Here is a 16,598-nt window from a genome sequence, read left to right as displayed (position 1 = left end):
AAACAGGAGAAAGAGGTCACGAGGGTGGTGTGCTGCTGTCAGAAAAGCAGAGGTCAGAGGTCACAGGCTGAGCATAATTGGGACATGCCTGACTCCCTGCTCCTGAGAAGAATGTGGTAGGGAAGCCTGGTCTGCCTCACAAGCCCTATGTATCTGCCAGCCCTGACCCTGTCCTTACCTTCCTGATTTTCCTGCTTCTGGAATGTACTATGGAGAGCACCAGGCCAGTGGGGATTCCAGGTCCATCAAACTGAGGCCAATCTTCCCTTACTTCTCATGCTCACCATGGGTCCCACCTATAATCCCCATCCCTGGCCCAAGCTATGGGGCTAGACGCTGCTCTTTTGGCCAACCCAGACCCTAAGCCTCCCCTGCATATCCCAGTCTCCCCTGATAGCTCAGACCCTAAGTTAGGATTCATCTTCAGGCCTTACACTAACTGGCCCTCTTCATCCCCTCCCACCCAATGTCATGGGTGGAGGTGTGGGGGGGGGGGGGAAGTAAGAAAAAAGGCAGTCCCTGGGCCATGGAGAAGAGCATGTCACTTTACAGCATGGAGAAGAAACTAGGGAAGGGAGTATGCCCACCTATCCTCCACTGTGGGAAAGACGGTAAAGAAGAGCTACAAAGGAGGCACAGGGGACACAGGTGGGATTGGATGAGACTATAGTGGGCACCCCAATTAAGGAACCAAGGTCTGCAGTCAGCCCCCCTTGGTCTGTGGTCCCAACTCCTGTGCCTCTCTGGACAATGCTATCATGGCCTCAAGCATCCTGTGTTCCCTTACTTGTAAAAGGGGCTACCCAAAAATGACCTGAGTTCTTTTTACCTTAGAACATTTGCTGTCACCTTTCTCTGAACTTCTGTGTGGAATTTATGTGATTTTTTTATTGATGGCAAACACTAAGAACATGTATGGTTTTAAGACTATCTTTGGTGTGAAGATGACAGGATCATGTATCCCTATGAGCCCACCCCAAGACAAGATACTGGGTAAGACCTATGAGGACAAACAGCTCCAGACCAAGAACAAACATCACAGTGGCATGCGCACTCCCCCCATCACCTGATATTGCCCCTGCTCCATGTCAGGAAGAACAGACTGTTATAGTGATGAAAAAAAGAAAATTAAAATGCTATAATGGGAGAGAAAAGGTTTTTGACCTATATAAACTTGGTGAAAAACTACTCATTGGAGCTGACCTTGAGACATACCAGCAGATTTTACAGGATCAAAAAAGTTTCTTAAGATCCTGTGACTCAATCTGCTTTATCTCTGTCCCCTGCGTGTTACACCCGGTCCTTAGAGAGCCGTGGCTGCTGAGGGCATCTCTCGATAGCAGGAACAAGCTGCTGGAGTTGCCACGGTTGGACTGAAGTTCATCAGGCTGAACTGAAACCGGGGCAGGAAGGCTACGTGTTGTACCACCCAAACATGGCCTTGGAAGTGGCTTGATCCTTGACTGAAGGGAGGCTTTAGGTACTACTTTCAGCCCAGGTCAATTTCTTCATCATTCTATTGAAAAGCAACCCTAAGTCACAAGGGCTCTGAGTCCAGAAGAGAGATGGCCTTACAGACCTCAGTGAGACAGGCAGCCCGGCACTCCAGCGGCGTATCCTTAACTGTGGGTGGAGGGCAGGGAGATCTAGCCCACAGCGAAGGAAAGAGGTAGCTGAGCAATATCACAGGTCATTCACGTCTGGCAGCAAGGGTCTCTGTAACTTTGGGGAAGAATGGAAATGGGAGAACCTGGTCTGTTTGGATGTATTACTGTTGAGAATGAGAAGGTAGAGGTGAGGTCAGGAAGATGAGTTCAGGGAAAAGGAGCATTCTATCCTGAACTCAAATCACAAATCATGACACCCCAACCTTAATCAAACAGCATCCCCCTTAGAAAAAAGCAGGTGGGAAACTGAAGCAAGTCTGTTGTGAAAACTAGCAGAATCCAGTCCAGGAGCCGAGGTGCCAACAATAGAGTGGGAAAGCAGACTCGAAAGTTCAGTCTCTAGAGACAAAGGATGAGAAAGAAATTGCTAAGTTTCTTTTGAACCTGTTGAAGAGTTTATCCAGTCATTCAAATTGCAAAATTTGTAACTTTGGAAAAGGTGAATAATGTAAGAACAGGGAGAAGCTAGGAGTTTAGAAAAAGAAAAAAAAAAAAAGAAAAAGAAAACTTAGGGATATTAATTGGCATTGGGAAACCTTGGGTTTGATTCCTTCAAATTTTAAAGTCTTAAGCTTGTGTACCTATCCTCTGTCTTTCCCTTCACTTTGGAGGTAAATAATGCTGCCCCTTCAGGAAGAGACTGCTTTGGAATGATCAGGTTTTGAGTACTCCAAGTTTTTGAAAGGGCTTGCAAGTTTAGCAACCATGGCTCCCTCTTACATATTATTAAATTGAGAAAGTAAGCTCTTACTGGGAAACTGAGAGACTTTTCATGGGAGTTCACATCTGCATTAGAATTAGTATCTGAACACACCTAAAAGATTGATTTTTTTCAATTCTTTCTTTCTCTTGTATGTGCTGATCAATTGATGGAGTTAATTTAGTTCCTAGGCAAATCAGTATTTTGGTCTTTTGCTATTTTAGCTATTGGATATTGACTATCCTCTACGTCTAAAATCAGATATAAGTACTATAGCTACTAAATTACCCATTACTATTTTCTGATTTGGATTTTATTTTGTTTAAAGATTTTATTTATTTATTTGACAGAGAGAGAGATAGCGAGAACAGGAACACAAGCAGGGGGAGCGGGAGAGGGAGAGGGAGAAGCAGGCTTCCCGCCGAGCAGGGAGCCTGATGTGGGGCTCGATCCCAGGACCCTGGGATCATGACCTGAGCCAAAGGCAGACACTTAACGACTGAGCCACCCAGGCGCCCCTTGGATTTTATTTTAAAACATTAATTTTACATTTCAGCCTTCACCAAGCTTGCTCCATCTGCCTGACTTTCAAGTATATAAAAGGAAATGTCCAAACATTTCTGGAAGAGGGACTTGTAATAAATCCTTCAATCTCAGATAAGAGAAGATCTATATCAGAAAAAAAGCAAAGCTAAATCACCTAATATTGAAGACACATATAAGGGAATAATTAATTGAAGGCTGATTGTCCTCCTAGGAATTTCTCTGCAATGAAAAAAGAGTAGGGGATAATGGAGAGATTGTCCCTGGAATAGAGAGGTTTGGGGAGAAATCATTGCACTAGTATTCTATGACTGATTATTCTCTAAGCATACTAAAAGGTCAGAGAGATTTTTAAGGTTGTAGAAAACCGGTGGCGCCTGGGTGGCTCAGTCGTTAAGCGTCTGCCTTCGGCTCAGGTCATGATCCCAGAGTCCTGGGATCGAGCCCCGCATCGGGCTCCCTGCTCTGTGGGAAGCCTGCTTCTCCCTCTCCCACTCCCCCTGCTTGTGTTCTCTCTCTCGCTGTGTATCTCTCTCTGTCAAATAAATAAACAAAATCTTTAAAAAAAAAAAAAAAAAGGTTGTAGAAAACCTACAGGAGTAGAGTTAAGTTAAAATTGCAGTGTGAGGTGAACAAGATGATGGACCTTTCACCAATCCTGATGTGGCTATGGTTGTTGCTGAATGTCTAAAAACATCATTGGTAAAGTCCATCACTGACTCCTTCACGGGGCTCAATCCACTAGGGAAACCAACCAACAACCTGTGTCAGCTTACTTCACTGAAACTTCTCAACCTGGAGAAGACAGCCTATTGTCATCATATATTCTGGGTATATATTTGTCCCTTCTACCTGCAGTGCTTCCTCCTGCTTTATTATTCATGGAGCAGAATCCACTCTCCATTGCCACGGCACCCCACTCATTACCATCTTTAACCAGGAGATACAACTGACAGTAAACAAAGTAAAGCAAATCACTCACCACCATAGAATTCACTGGTGTAAACATACTGCCCAATACCTAGGAGCACCCAGCTGAAGGAAACACGGGAATGGCCTACTGAAGGCTTAGTTATGGCGTCACCTGGGAGACTACTCCGTATGTCTGCAATACTCTCCTGTATGTTTGGTGCACAGTGCGTGCCAAATATATAGAAGAGCAAGCTTACCAAAGCTAAAGTAAGCTTTAGTCATCTCATACTTTATGCCATGTATGTTCGTGAGAGAACATCCCTACACTAATAAACTTTCCTCCATGCAGAAGCAAAGAAAGAAACTTGCAACATTATCGATCCACTGAAAATTATGGGCTGATTTTTACATTGGTATTCCTTTTGTCAACAGAAATAAAAAGAAGTGATAGAAATAACACAAAGATTGGGAAATTTAAAAAAACAAATTCAGACTACAAACTGGCTTCTGTTAATATAATTTTAATCTAATTTGACACCTCCCTCAGCTTTGGACATTTATGAGGTAATTTTTTTTAAATTAACCTAAATTGTTTTCTGTGAGATTTCATATTTTTATAACGTAACTATATAGTTCATCTAATGCTTCAAAATGGAGTATCCAGGCACTACAGAATGTAAAACTGGAAATGCAAATACATTCAATCCACGCAGTGGCTGGAATATTTGCACTCAGGATATAATGGAATTTATGGCTATTTCCTTATTATCTGCCTCCATTTCCTCTTGGAAACAGTCATGGGATTTTGCCAGGGGCCACTAAGAATTACTTGCAAGGTGTGCTTGTAGCCAGGATGTCAGCAATCAGTGAGAAAGGCCCCGTGGGGCCCCAGGACGTCAGTTCGTGGGAATGGATTATGAGGCTTCGACTAGCACTGGGAAGGATTCACGGCTTGAACTGTATGGGTTAGAGCTGTACAACTGCAATGTTCAATAGATTTCCCGTGATGACTTCCTGCATTTGGTTATATTTTTTGATCTTTTGATTGGCTCTTCTTATCTTTTAAGAATTTGAGAACTATTTTTAAAGAAGAATGTGAGAACTATTAAACTGAGGTCATAAGTTTCTCTACAGACTCCAGGACTTCTGAGAAACTGACGTCAGGTTGGAAATTTACCAATGCGTCCTCTCTGCTCTGGTAGGAGGAGACAATATAGCTTAGTGATCACATGTAAGGAACCTAGAGCCAGGCTGCCCGAGAATTCTGGTTCTACCACTCACGTTACACCTCAAAGTATTTAAACTGCCCTCATCTGCAAAAAGGGATGATGAGGATGATGATGATGATGATATAAGTGCCTATCTATTGCTCTAGGGGTATTGTGAGGACTCAATTTGCAGTGTCTGACACACTAGATGTTATTTTGCTGTTTCCGTGATCTGAACTGGTCTGGCTATACACAAAATCAAGTGCTGGATTTGTGACCTGTTTTTCTTTTAACATATTTTACATATTATGCAACATATTTTGCATTTTAAATATTTTACATATTTACACTCTAAACTCTTGAAGAACAAACCTACTGTCTGCTCCCATGCCCTGGATAGGAATCGATGCACCACTCCAGCTGTAGACTGTCCTGGCTTTGAAGACAGGGAAGAAGACTGTCATCTACGCCCTGGTACTGTTACCTGCAGTATGACCAGTGGGTCCTTAAATGGAGACTGTTGAGGAATGAAGTAAGTCTAAACTAAGTAAAGAATGAGAAAGGAAGAGCAATGGGGAACCTGCCCAGGAAAACTGGATGACCAGTAGCTCTACATTTTGGCCCATGCGGAAAAAGAAGAGGAGTTAGAGCAAGACTTCAGGCAGTACCGCAGAGCCAGCATCTTTTCCTTGATCTTTTGATTATCTTATTCTTTTTCTTAAGTTAGCTCCACACCCAACATGGGGCTTGAACTCACAAGCCCGAGATTAAGAGTCGCATGCTCTACTGACTAAGCCAGCCAGGCGCTCTGCTTATTATTCTCGTTAAGAAAGTGGAAGCTCTGTATGTGACGTCAGCCACTGTAGCCCGCTCCTCTGGTGTTCCAACTGGGGAAAAGGTCTTTTCTTTCAAGGACGATTTGCCGTTGTATCCAGAATATAAGGAGTCATCTGGTACTAAACACTCTAGAGCCAACGTCCAGGATGCTTGTGCAAAGTGCAGGAGAACGAACACACTCTCCCCACATGTTCCAGGCTCCTGATACACTTAGGTACTGTTACTGATTGTGACTTCTATTAGATCTGCATGCAGCCAAGAGTAGGCTGGTGGAGCAGCTGTTGCTAGAGGATTTGGTGAGCCACAGTATAAAGGGCATCTGGCAGTTAAAAAAAAAAAAAAAAGGAGAGAGAGAGAAACAGTGTCTGCTATAAAAATAGAATGAAGCACTGTCAAAGCAGGTCTAAAAAAGGGGGCAGCCAAGCAAAATTAGAGTGTGCTCTTCTCACCCAGCTAAAGAGAAGGTCTCTCTACACAGCATGGTTCTAGCCTCCTCTTCCTCATCTGTGCATGAACATCCTGGAGGACCTGACAACATGCCCCTCAGTTTCAGAGCATTCACCCCCCTCCACTTTCTGCTAAATGAAAAGTAGGATTTTCGTAATTTGGACATATGTCTGATCCATTAATGCTGAACAAAAGGGAAGCACATATTGGTTTTTGTGGTATTCTTGTTGCCAAGACATGAAGAAAGTGTGAGTCCATCTAAGATTTTTGCAGGGCTCATAGGCAGGCACTGTATGTCATGAGATGCCAAGAGCCCAGAGATGAGCTGAAAAGATCCCTAGATGCAGCATCTCAAGGGGAGACTCTACACGGGGGTTAAGTCACATTAGCAGACTCACTCCTCTACCTTTTCCTTATACTATTTATGAAGCTTGCTGGTTAATATGAACTTTTCTGATTATGGAGGAGTGGGAAAACACAGAGAAGGGACTGTGGACATTCTGTAATGGGAAGGGAAGAATTTAAAACTATATTAAGCTTCATTAAAATATGTTCCTTTGAGCTGGAATTTTATATCACACTGCCACTTCCCATGTTGTCTCAGGACATAGTTGAGTCCATAAAATGTCTTAGGATCCCAAGAGCCAGAATGTTCTATAAATTACCCAGTTATAGAGATCCTCTGTCTTCCAAAAGTCCCCATAAGAAATCAAGGAGGCCATGGTGACTGAATGGGGAGACACCTTTTCATACCATAAGAAAGAAGAAGCTAAAGATACAGAAATGCCCAGTACAATGAAGAACATGGGCACAGTATAGCTAGCCCTCACATCATGAGAGATGAAAGTGGAGACTCCATATAGAGACACGGGAGAAAGTACAGATCTCTTGTCACCATAAGGAGGAGAAAAGGGGAAGTTGTAGACACCATTCCATACTGTAGGACAGCCAGTATATTGAGGTAAAGGTCCCCGTGGCCCTCAGTGTGTGAGACAGCCGGAGACCACACACTATTTCAAGCGGCTGTTGGTTATCTTAAGTTACAAACAGCCCTGTTTATTTAGCCTGATGGGCCTTACAAAAATTACCATATTATAGGCGTGCCGTGACCCTGCTGTAGAAGACATTGTGAGGAGGGAGACATCCTCATGTAATGAAGGCGTAGACATCCCCAAACCCGTGGAAAACACGGTGGAAATGCAGACCCTCACCCATCACCATGAATAAGGACTCGGTGAAGACACAGATGCACCGCATACCGTGGAGAAGAACATGGTGAAGGTGTAGACAGCAGCTTCCAGCACATATCGGCTCCGAATGGCCAGGACCACGGGTGGCAAAAACATGAGGTTGCTCAGGCAGAGCAGTAGCGTAGACAGCAGCTGGAATCCATAGGTGAGCGCATCGGCACTGTCGGTGCAGCCCCAGCCCCTCCACCCTGCGAGTGGGGAGGGCACAAGGTGGAAGGTGGAAGAGGGCCCAAGGCAGCCACAGGTTCGGCACTCCTGCTGGCGGCCTCTCGCCAGGCCCTAGACATTGCCAGGGAAGGGTGGTCTCCGCCCTCCCATTCTCTCCAAACCCATCCTCAATTCAAGGTGCCTCCCCCCGTCCAGGCCGCCCCTCCAACCCAGGAAGCCCGCCCACGGCTCCCTCACCAGCCCAGCCCGCTCACCGGCCTTGCACTCGCAGGCCGCGTACAGGTAGTTGTGCGTGCGCAGCAGCTTGCACTGGCCGTAGGGCCCGCAGTCGTCCACGCAGGGGGAGAGGAAAGTGCGCAGCCGCACCTCGGCCGTCGCGTTCCGGCACCGCACGTACCTGCGCGCACACACACCGGGCCGTCAGCGGGGTCCCAGGCCGCGCCTTCCCCAGCCCGGCCCCGCCCGGCCCCGCCCCGCTCACCGAGGCCCCACCCCGCACAGGGAGCGCAGGGTCAGGAACCAGGTCCCAGTCTGTGGGAAAGGGATTCGCAGCCTGGCCACTCTGGAAGTGGCACTGACGGACAGGAGGAAGCCAGCCAGGGACTCTTAGGGGAGAAGGGAAAAGAGCGGGTATCAGCGAGAGGGAGGAGGAGTCAGTGTGGGGTCAAGACCTAAAGAACCTTCACCCACCTGACCACATTTCCCTAGCCCATCCTTCCTCCATACCATCCCCCCACTGGCCCCAGCCCCAGAGTTAAAGCCTCTTCTGCTTCCCCCATTCCTCACCCCCACCTTTAGAACAGGTCACCGCTGCATCCCCGAGGCTCAAGGGCACCTCGTGAGTCAGGCATCCAAACACCGTCACATTCTCCTGGAGCAGGGAGCTCTGTGAGGGCAGGTATGAAAACGAAGAGGTCACACCCTCCAGACCCTACCACCACCCCACCGCCCCCAGACTCCTACACCTGTTAACAGCTCTCCAGAAACCCCTCCGGGAGCTCACTGGACATCCCATTCCCGCAGGTTCTCTCCACACCAAAGCCTGCCTTTCTCTTTCTCCCTCTTTCTCTTTCTCTGTCCTTCTCTCTCTTTTCTCCCTCTCTCACCCCTATTCTTAGAACAGAAAAACTGGAGAACACCAGATCCTCCACAGCAGAGATCTTTCAAAGACTGATGAGAAGGCAAGGCCCAGTTCTGAACGTTGTCACTGAGCAGAATTGTTTAAACTCTGTCCAGACAAGAGAGAACACCCTGTTTCAGTCCCATCTAGCTTACTGAGGGGGGAGTGAGAGGGGGCTTGTTGCTGGATGTAGAAACTAGTTGTGAACAAAGGAAACTGTAAGGTTTTCAATCATCTTCACTTGGGTCTGAAGGCAGGAGGAGTGTAAAGAAATGTACTCTTCCCCAGGTAAAATGATCCTAGGTACTGAACAGCGGTAATAGAACGCCTGGGGGGTTAACGTATCAACCTGTCTGGGATTTAAAGAAACCAGATATCCACAGGAGTAAATGTAAGGAGTGTCTACAAGAATAAAAGTAACAGAATGCCATAAGCTCACCTCATTCAAAAAGGATTTGAGGTAGCTTATTAAATGCATATAATAGGATAAAATAAATGCATGAGGGAAATTTAAAAATCAAGATAAAAAAATAAAGTCTGTCCCTAGATGTGAGCCATATATTTGATGCTAACTTCCAAGCAACCAAAGCAAAAAAAGGAAACATAATGAGTTACCAGATTTTATCTTACGAGTCCATAAGATAAAATTTAATTAGAGTCTCAAGAGAAGCACAGCATCCAAACCGGTGGTTCTCAGGAAAATTCTCATCAAAGAAGCACTGTGTTCTGTCATGCATCCTGTCCTCAACCACAAGAGTGAATTTCATACAACTTGCTTATAACTTCCCTCAATGCAAGCCAGGGTAATATACCAAAGTATTATACCATAAAAGTCATTCTAGTTGGAAGCCAAATGGGGGGGAAATGTCCTCTAGGTATGCAGTTCTCTGATCCAAATGTTCAGTTCTTGATTCCAAGGGGAAAAATCAAAATACTCGGAGGGAAAAATCAGAGTAGATGAGCCAATATATCTTTCAGAATAAATATAATAGGCTGTTTGAGGTGTGTAACAAGTGTCATGGCATGCAGATGGGTGTAATATAAGCAGATGAATGCACAAAGGGACAGGGTGAGAGGTTGCAGGGGGGTTGGGCCTCTACTCTCAAGATACTGAGGAAGAACAAGTATGGGTCTTACTGGTCTCTGAAACAGGCTCTATAGTTTCAAGGTCAAATCAAGACCTCACTGTCACGGCCCAAAGGCAGTAAGAGTCACAGAGAATTTAAGTATGAAAATAAGGAATGTCTTTGGGCTTAAGAATCTGATCTGTCCTGACCAGCAGGAGGACTAAAAAGTTCTGAGCCATGTCCTACAAAAGACCACATCTAGCCACAGACCAGGTCTCAGGTTGGCTGGTAGGGAAATGGTGCCTGCCCCCCAGAGCTGGGGAATAGTACATAAATTATTGGATCAATGTCAATTTAAGACAGTCACTAATGGCCTGACACAGGGCTCTGCCCTAAGCCCAGTCTTATTTAATGCTGAAAATAATAACTAAGAGGTACAGAAGGCTGGCTTTTCAAGTGTGAATTACATAAAGCAGGGAAGACCCAAGACCCAAACTAGTACTAGGCAATGCCTCAAAGATGGACATAAATTCTTTCACTGAAGTTAAAAAGTTCACTGCAAAAATACGAGGTGGGAATTAGCAGGAGTTCACATGAACCAGCTCAGGACACAAAAATGTGTGCGTCCCTTAGTGACGAGTAGATAAACATAGAAGTTAATGTGAAAAAGGACTGAGAAGACACACAGTTTTAGGTCTTCTTCAATTTTCCAAAGTTTTTACATGTGATCCTATTACTCTTATAATAAAAAAGTAAATGTACACAACTGGTTTGAAAAAAATAAAAAGAAAAAAGGAAAAGACTCTGAAATCTTAGTTCACCACAACCCCAGGTGATCCCCCAGTGTGATGTGGCAGCTCAAAGAGGGAACCTGACCTCAGGCTGCACAAACACCGCCTGCCACGCTGGTCAGACCCCCTTGGATCACTTATCTCAGAGACACTAGGACCAGAGGAGACAGCAGAGGATGGGGAGAGGTCTAAGATGCTGAGGTTGTTCAGCTTTGGGGAGATGAGGGGCATCTGAAGGACTACTTAACAGGATAGGAATGTAACAACTGTACCACACAGAAGATGTAAAATAATAGGGGAAACTGTGCAGGGAAAGAGGGGGGATATGGGAACTCCCTGTACTTTCTGCCCAATTTTTCTGTAAGCTTAAAACTGCTCTGAAAAAATCAAGTCTATTAATTTAAAAAAAGAAAAGAAAAAAAAGGACAAGGATAGATTTACTGGATATAGCTTCTGGGGCAAAACAAAGATTGGTGGGTAGAATTCCTGGAGGCAGATTTTCATGGAATGTCACGACTTCCTTTAGCAATCAGAGCTGTCTAAATATGGACCGCATGGCCTCAAGAGGTGGTGAACTCCCCATCACAGAAGATATGCAAGAAAAGTGAACACCTGCCATAGAAGCCCTGGGGAAGTAGAAGGTTAGCCTATAGAACTGGGATAACTTAGCCCACTGTGAGTCGCCCTGGCTGACCTAGCCCTATCTGTAGTAGAGTCAACACTCAGGGGAATGTCTGTATGTTTACTGATCAGACTTGGGCTGAGACATTGTCCCTAATCGTAAAGTGGGCCCAAAGCAACCCTGACATCTTCTCCTTCAAGTTCCCCTCCAGGGCAACCCCCCCGCCTCCCTGTTTTCCACCAAGAGTACCACATTGAGCTGGAGCTCCAGGCTGAGGACGCCTCCGCTGTCCAGCACTGGCAGCAGCCTCAGGGCAAACACTGCGGGGCGCTCAGGGGGCAGGGCCACGCTGGGGCCAAAGAAGATGTAGAAGTGGACAGAGAAGGTGTCCAGCTCATTGCGCAGTGTCGGGCGCACTGGCCAGCAGTGCTCTGGTGGGGATGTGGCCCCAGGCCCCTCCGCAGAGGCCCCCAGGGATGGCGGCTCTGGGGGCAGTGGCTGGTTGCCCAGTGACTGGGGCATGTTCATGGCAGCTCCAGGGACGAGGACACGGGACAGGCTGGGCTGTGGGCACTCTGTGGGCAGAGGAAATCAGTGCTGGGGACTGCCGCCCTCACAAGCCCTGCAGCCCCACCACAAACCAGAGCTGAGCCAGACAGGAATTAGCAAAGAGTAGGGAGGGATGAGAACTAGAATCAAATGTCCTTTGGAAGTATGGGGCATCCAGGGTCACAAGATAGGGCCCAGGGGGTTCCTAGTGGTCACAACCAACGGAATGTCATGTGGAGGGAGTCAAGGTCATCTCTCCCTCCCCAAGGACAGTGAAGACACTGTAGAAACAGATGATGGGCTCTCTCACTGATATGCATGGGCTTTGGCAAGGACAGTGTCCCAGAGGTTTTAGATGCCCCTGCCTACCCCCAGGAAACTGAACGAGATTAAATCAAGGACAGTAATGAGGTCCCTTTGTTAGCCCCAGTCAAATGCAAAAAATTATCTAAAGGCCTTCCAATGAATCGAAGGTTCAAGTGGAAGGGCTTTTGGGAGTGTGAAGGAGCCTGGGGGGTTAGGGAGATTATAGGGCCATGGCAGAGGGTCAGTTGAACACAACCACCATGGCTGCCTCTTCCCAGCCACAGATGTCGGCACAGGCTGAGTGGCCAAGGCAGATGTGGGGCTTCTGACCTTGCAACCGCACACAGAGCTGGAAGCGGATGGTCCTGCCAGGACCCCGGGATGGGATCTCCACACGCACGTAGACCCAGTGCCCCCAGGGGGGCAGTGCCAGCTCCAGCTGGCACACCGAGGCACCTCCACAGGACAAAGAGCTTGAGTTGTGCAGGGGTGGGGCCTTGGGGCGCAGGCGCAACGTCAGGGGGCAGGCTGATGCCCCGCGGCTCCCCACACACGCCAGCTGTGCTGAAACCCTGTAAGTAAAGCTGGGCACAAAGACCCTGGGCAGAGGGGAGGTTGGGGGTAAGAAAGGACAGGCGAGAGGGTGAGAGGGACACCAGACTGAGGCAAACACTCAGGAAGAAGGCGGCATGGAGGGACAGGGGAAACAGGAGAACAGGAGGCCTTTTTGCTTCCTCCCCTCTGTGCCGGGAGAGAGGGAGGCAGGGGTCCAACCCCCCCTGGGGGCTCTGGGTGGCCCCGTAGCCCAGGTTGGCCAGTGGAAAAGTAGGAACAGGTAGACAGGCTGAGAAGCCACAAGAACCCGGTTCCCTGTTTGAAGCCAAGGAAGGAAGAGGGAAAGGGTCAGGTTCGGGGGAGTATTTGACTTACTTGTACAGGGCTGAGCGATTGTGGGCCGAGAGGGTCTGCTCTGAGGGACGGCCAGGCACCAGCACGGCAACGTCCAGCAAACGCCGGACAATCAGCTGCGGCTGAAGGAGGTACTGACACTCATCCTGGAGACCCTGAGACAAAAGCAGGAGTGGTGGGAGGAGAGACGGCAAGGGTGCTACTACAGCAAGGCAAACAGAATCTGCTGAAGGGTGGGGGACAAAGCTCCCAGGGCTAGGACTGAGGTCTCTCTAAGCTCTGGGTCCCTCCTGCCTGGTCTCCACTTCTGTCTTTCTAGGTGCACAGGATCTACTCCGATCCTCCGCACTGGCTGACGTCCGGGGACTCAGAGCCACGCCCCCCAGACAATCAGGCCTGCACCTCCTCCACTCTAACCCCTCCTCCGGGACACTCCCAGACAGCCCCTCGAGGTAATTTCAAAACACCCCATTTCCCCTCCAAGCCCTCAAGAACTCAGAACACTGGCTCTCTTTTGGGGTTAGAAAGCTCCCTGAGGCCTCTAGTCCAAACCAACCCAGCCTTCCTAATCTGAATCTTTCATTTCCTTTATTCCCTACTTGGCCCTCCCAAGTGTTTGTCCAGCCTCTGCATTAACACCCCCTGGGGAAGGGCCACTCTACCTCCTAGGCAATCTCCAGACTATAGGCAACTTGAAAACAGGAACCTTGTCTTATTTTATTTTTGCTCCCCAAGACATGAAGCCTAATGTAAAGTGCATGCCTCACAGATGAACGTCGGCTGAATAAATGAATGAATAAACGAATCAACACAGCTGTGGGCAGCTCCGATGTTTATGAAGCCAGAGCCTGTTTTCTGTCTCCCCTCCCACTGCTCTGCCTCAGGGGACCCACAGATACATCTGCTCCTTCTGAATCAAGCTGGGTTTCTTCCATTACCGGACACGACAGCCACATCTAAGCTGCTCTTCTGGGTGAGATCCCTGACCCTTGTCGACTGAGTTGGCACCGCCCTGGCACGCACAGCCTCCTCACTCCTCTGTGGGCACAGTCCCTTCTGGCCCCTCCTCTGCAGCATCTGCAGCTACCTAAGCCCTCTGATCCCAGCAGGTCAGAGGAGGACAGGGCTCCTGATGAGGCTTCTCAGTTCTTCTGGACAAATGGCCTTATGCTGGCCCAAGAAACTGAAGGCCACTGTTTACTTATGTGGTTATTCTGACCGAGACAAACCTCTAAACCTCATTCTGACAGAAGTTCCAGGCTCTGACGTCCCTCTGGGTTCCATACCGTGGAACGAGCCAGCCAAGGCACTGACTTCCAGCAAAGCTCCCCAAGGCTGGAAGTAGGGAGGCCTTGATGAGGCCAGGCCAAAGACCTCACTACCCTCTGCCTGGAATTCTTCTGTGCCTTTTGCACCACTGCATCCCCAATGCCCAGCACACTACCTGGCAAATACTAGGCACTAAGAAAATATCTGTTCAGTTAAAGAGTGGGTGACAAAAAGAGGGTCCTTTCAGAGAGCTCTTCAACCTACCTAGTTGCTCGAAGACCTCCATCTCTGATACCCAAAGCAGATGTCCTTCATTTTTGGTGTCAAACCCTAAGGACCAGAAGTACTACCACAAGTCATCTCATCAACCCCACTTCCTATGGGAGCAGTCACCACCACAATAACCTTGCAGTAAGCGAGCCCCAAGGGTGGGGGCTCACACGCAGGAGGTGGCCCATTTCCTTGCTGGATGGACAATCCAGGGGGAAGAAACACTTTGCTCTACATCTTTCTTGTTGTTGGCTTAACTGAAGGATCAATGGACATGACCTCAATGGTTAAAATGTGCTCCTTCCTTAAACTGTATAATGCGCACATCCCTTATTGCGGAGGGAAGCATTCAATCAGTGGAGAGCAGGGAAGGTGCAGAGATGCAGCAGCCTTCACCCTTGATAGGGCCAGAGAAAGGGCACCAGAAGCCAGGTCTTCAGGAGCTGCCAAGGCATAAGCCAAGTGAGAGAGTCCAAACTGAGCCAACATCAGCAGTCATGTAAGGAATGGGGTCAAAGCAAGGACACTTGAGAAACCAGGAGGGCCAAAGTGAGAAGTAGAGTGGGAACTAGTCTGAAAGGAGCTAGGGAGGAAGGCCTTTGACTGAACCCCAGATTGTCCTCAGCAAGGCTGAGTTTCCTGTGGAAGGCCTCAGCAGGGTGGCCAGTGCCAGACTCTGGATAGGGCTTATGGACTAAGATGCCCAAAGACGCTTGCCCTTCCCTGTAGGAATATCCCAATACCCAGGACAGCCCCTGGCCCACAGTCAGTCAGCACCAATCAACACAGAAGAGTGCCGGACAGCCTGCAGGGGGCAAGAGTGCAAGCAGAGAGATGACTGGGAGGCTACTGCGGTGGCCCTGGAGAAAGCTCAGGGAAGGTTTGCTCAGAATGGAAAGAGAGAAGCAGATGCATTCAGAGCATACTTTAGAAGTAGAATCAACAAGACTTTTTCTTTACGGACTAGCTATAGAGAAATAAAGGGAAAAGAAGAATCAAGTATGACACCTAAATTGGGGGCTTGAGCAAATGGAGAATGGCAGTGCCACTGACTGAGAAGAAGACTAGAGAGAAGAGGCTCGGGCTGGGAGAAGTAAAATGAGAATCAATGAGATTTTCACTTTGGGCTCTGCTTTGATTTGTACATGCTAAGTTTGAGACATTTCTTGGACATCCAATCAGAGATACCAAGCCATTAAATATAAAGTCTGAGATTTAAAGAAATTAGGACTCATGGAATACACTTGGAAAACATAACTTATAGGTGGTATTTAAAACTGGAGATACCTAGCAAGAGAATGGAGAAATAAAAAGGAATAAAAGGAACCGTCTCAGGACCAAACATTGGGGCCCCACAAAATGCACCAAGCAGAGGAGACACCAAGAAAGGAGACAGAGAAGGAGTGGTGGGTAGGAGGAAAATCAGGACAGTTCTATAAAGTCATAAAGGCCACAAGGAGAAAGTGTTTTAAGAAGGAAAGAGTCATAGAAGGAACTAGTTAATAGCTAGTTACTACTTAACTCTGGAGAGAGGAAGTGGGGACTGGAAGGAGTGAAGGGAAGAGGAAGACTTACTTTTCACTGTATGCCTTTTGTACCTTTCGAATGTTGTACCAGGTGCATATATTACCTATTCGAGACACAAATATAATAATTTAGAAGGAGGAGGAAGAGCAGAATGAGCACTGTTAGCAGATTTTAATCTCTTCAAGTTGAGATATAGAGCTATACTTGGTCTGGTTGATGGATTCAGTCGGATCCTTTCTTCCCTACCATCTGCTTCTTTGCTTTCCTTATCCTTGTTTTCATTACTTTACCTGCTTTCATTTACTTTCAAATCTTGGAGCTGGAAAGAGGAAGCATTTGAGGAGAACCCTGCTCCAGAAATTTGGAAAACTTTCCCCTAATGAGCCAGGTGGTACCAGATGTTACCTATAATCCAAAGGTCAGTCCCTCAGGGCAG

At 47.5% G+C, this 16,598-nt stretch overlaps 1 protein-coding gene across 6 annotated transcripts in view; it reads right to left on the bottom strand.

Annotated features, from left to right (window-relative positions):
- The window catches only part of TMEM8B (transmembrane protein 8B), a 41,152-nt gene that overhangs the window by 1,625 nt on the left and 22,929 nt on the right, over window positions 1-16,598 (bottom strand). For 5 of the 6 annotated variants that reach the window (XM_036081245.2, XM_036081236.2, XM_036081234.2 and 2 more), the window contains 7 exons: window positions 13,118-13,251; window positions 12,518-12,786; window positions 11,582-11,907; window positions 8,525-8,618; window positions 8,214-8,337; window positions 7,987-8,129; window positions 7,574-7,752 (listed from right to left, as the gene is read on the bottom strand). In XM_036081245.2, coding sequence (XP_035937138.2) covers window positions 7,574-7,752; window positions 7,987-8,129; window positions 8,214-8,337; window positions 8,525-8,618; window positions 11,582-11,860 — 819 coding nt within the window. In that variant the 5' untranslated portion in view covers window positions 11,861-11,907; window positions 12,518-12,786; window positions 13,118-13,251. The remainder of the gene's footprint in view (window positions 1-7,573; window positions 7,753-7,986; window positions 8,130-8,213; window positions 8,338-8,524; window positions 8,619-11,581; window positions 11,908-12,517; window positions 12,787-13,117; window positions 13,252-16,598) is intronic. The other variant, XM_036081244.2, reaches the window with a different exon arrangement.

Source organism: Halichoerus grypus, chromosome 14 (assembly GCF_964656455.1).
Source record: "Halichoerus grypus chromosome 14, mHalGry1.hap1.1, whole genome shotgun sequence".
Lineage (NCBI taxonomy): Eukaryota > Metazoa > Chordata > Mammalia > Carnivora > Phocidae > Halichoerus > Halichoerus grypus.
Note: the sequence above shows the minus strand (reverse complement) of the source record. Positions and strands in the feature narration are given on the sequence as shown.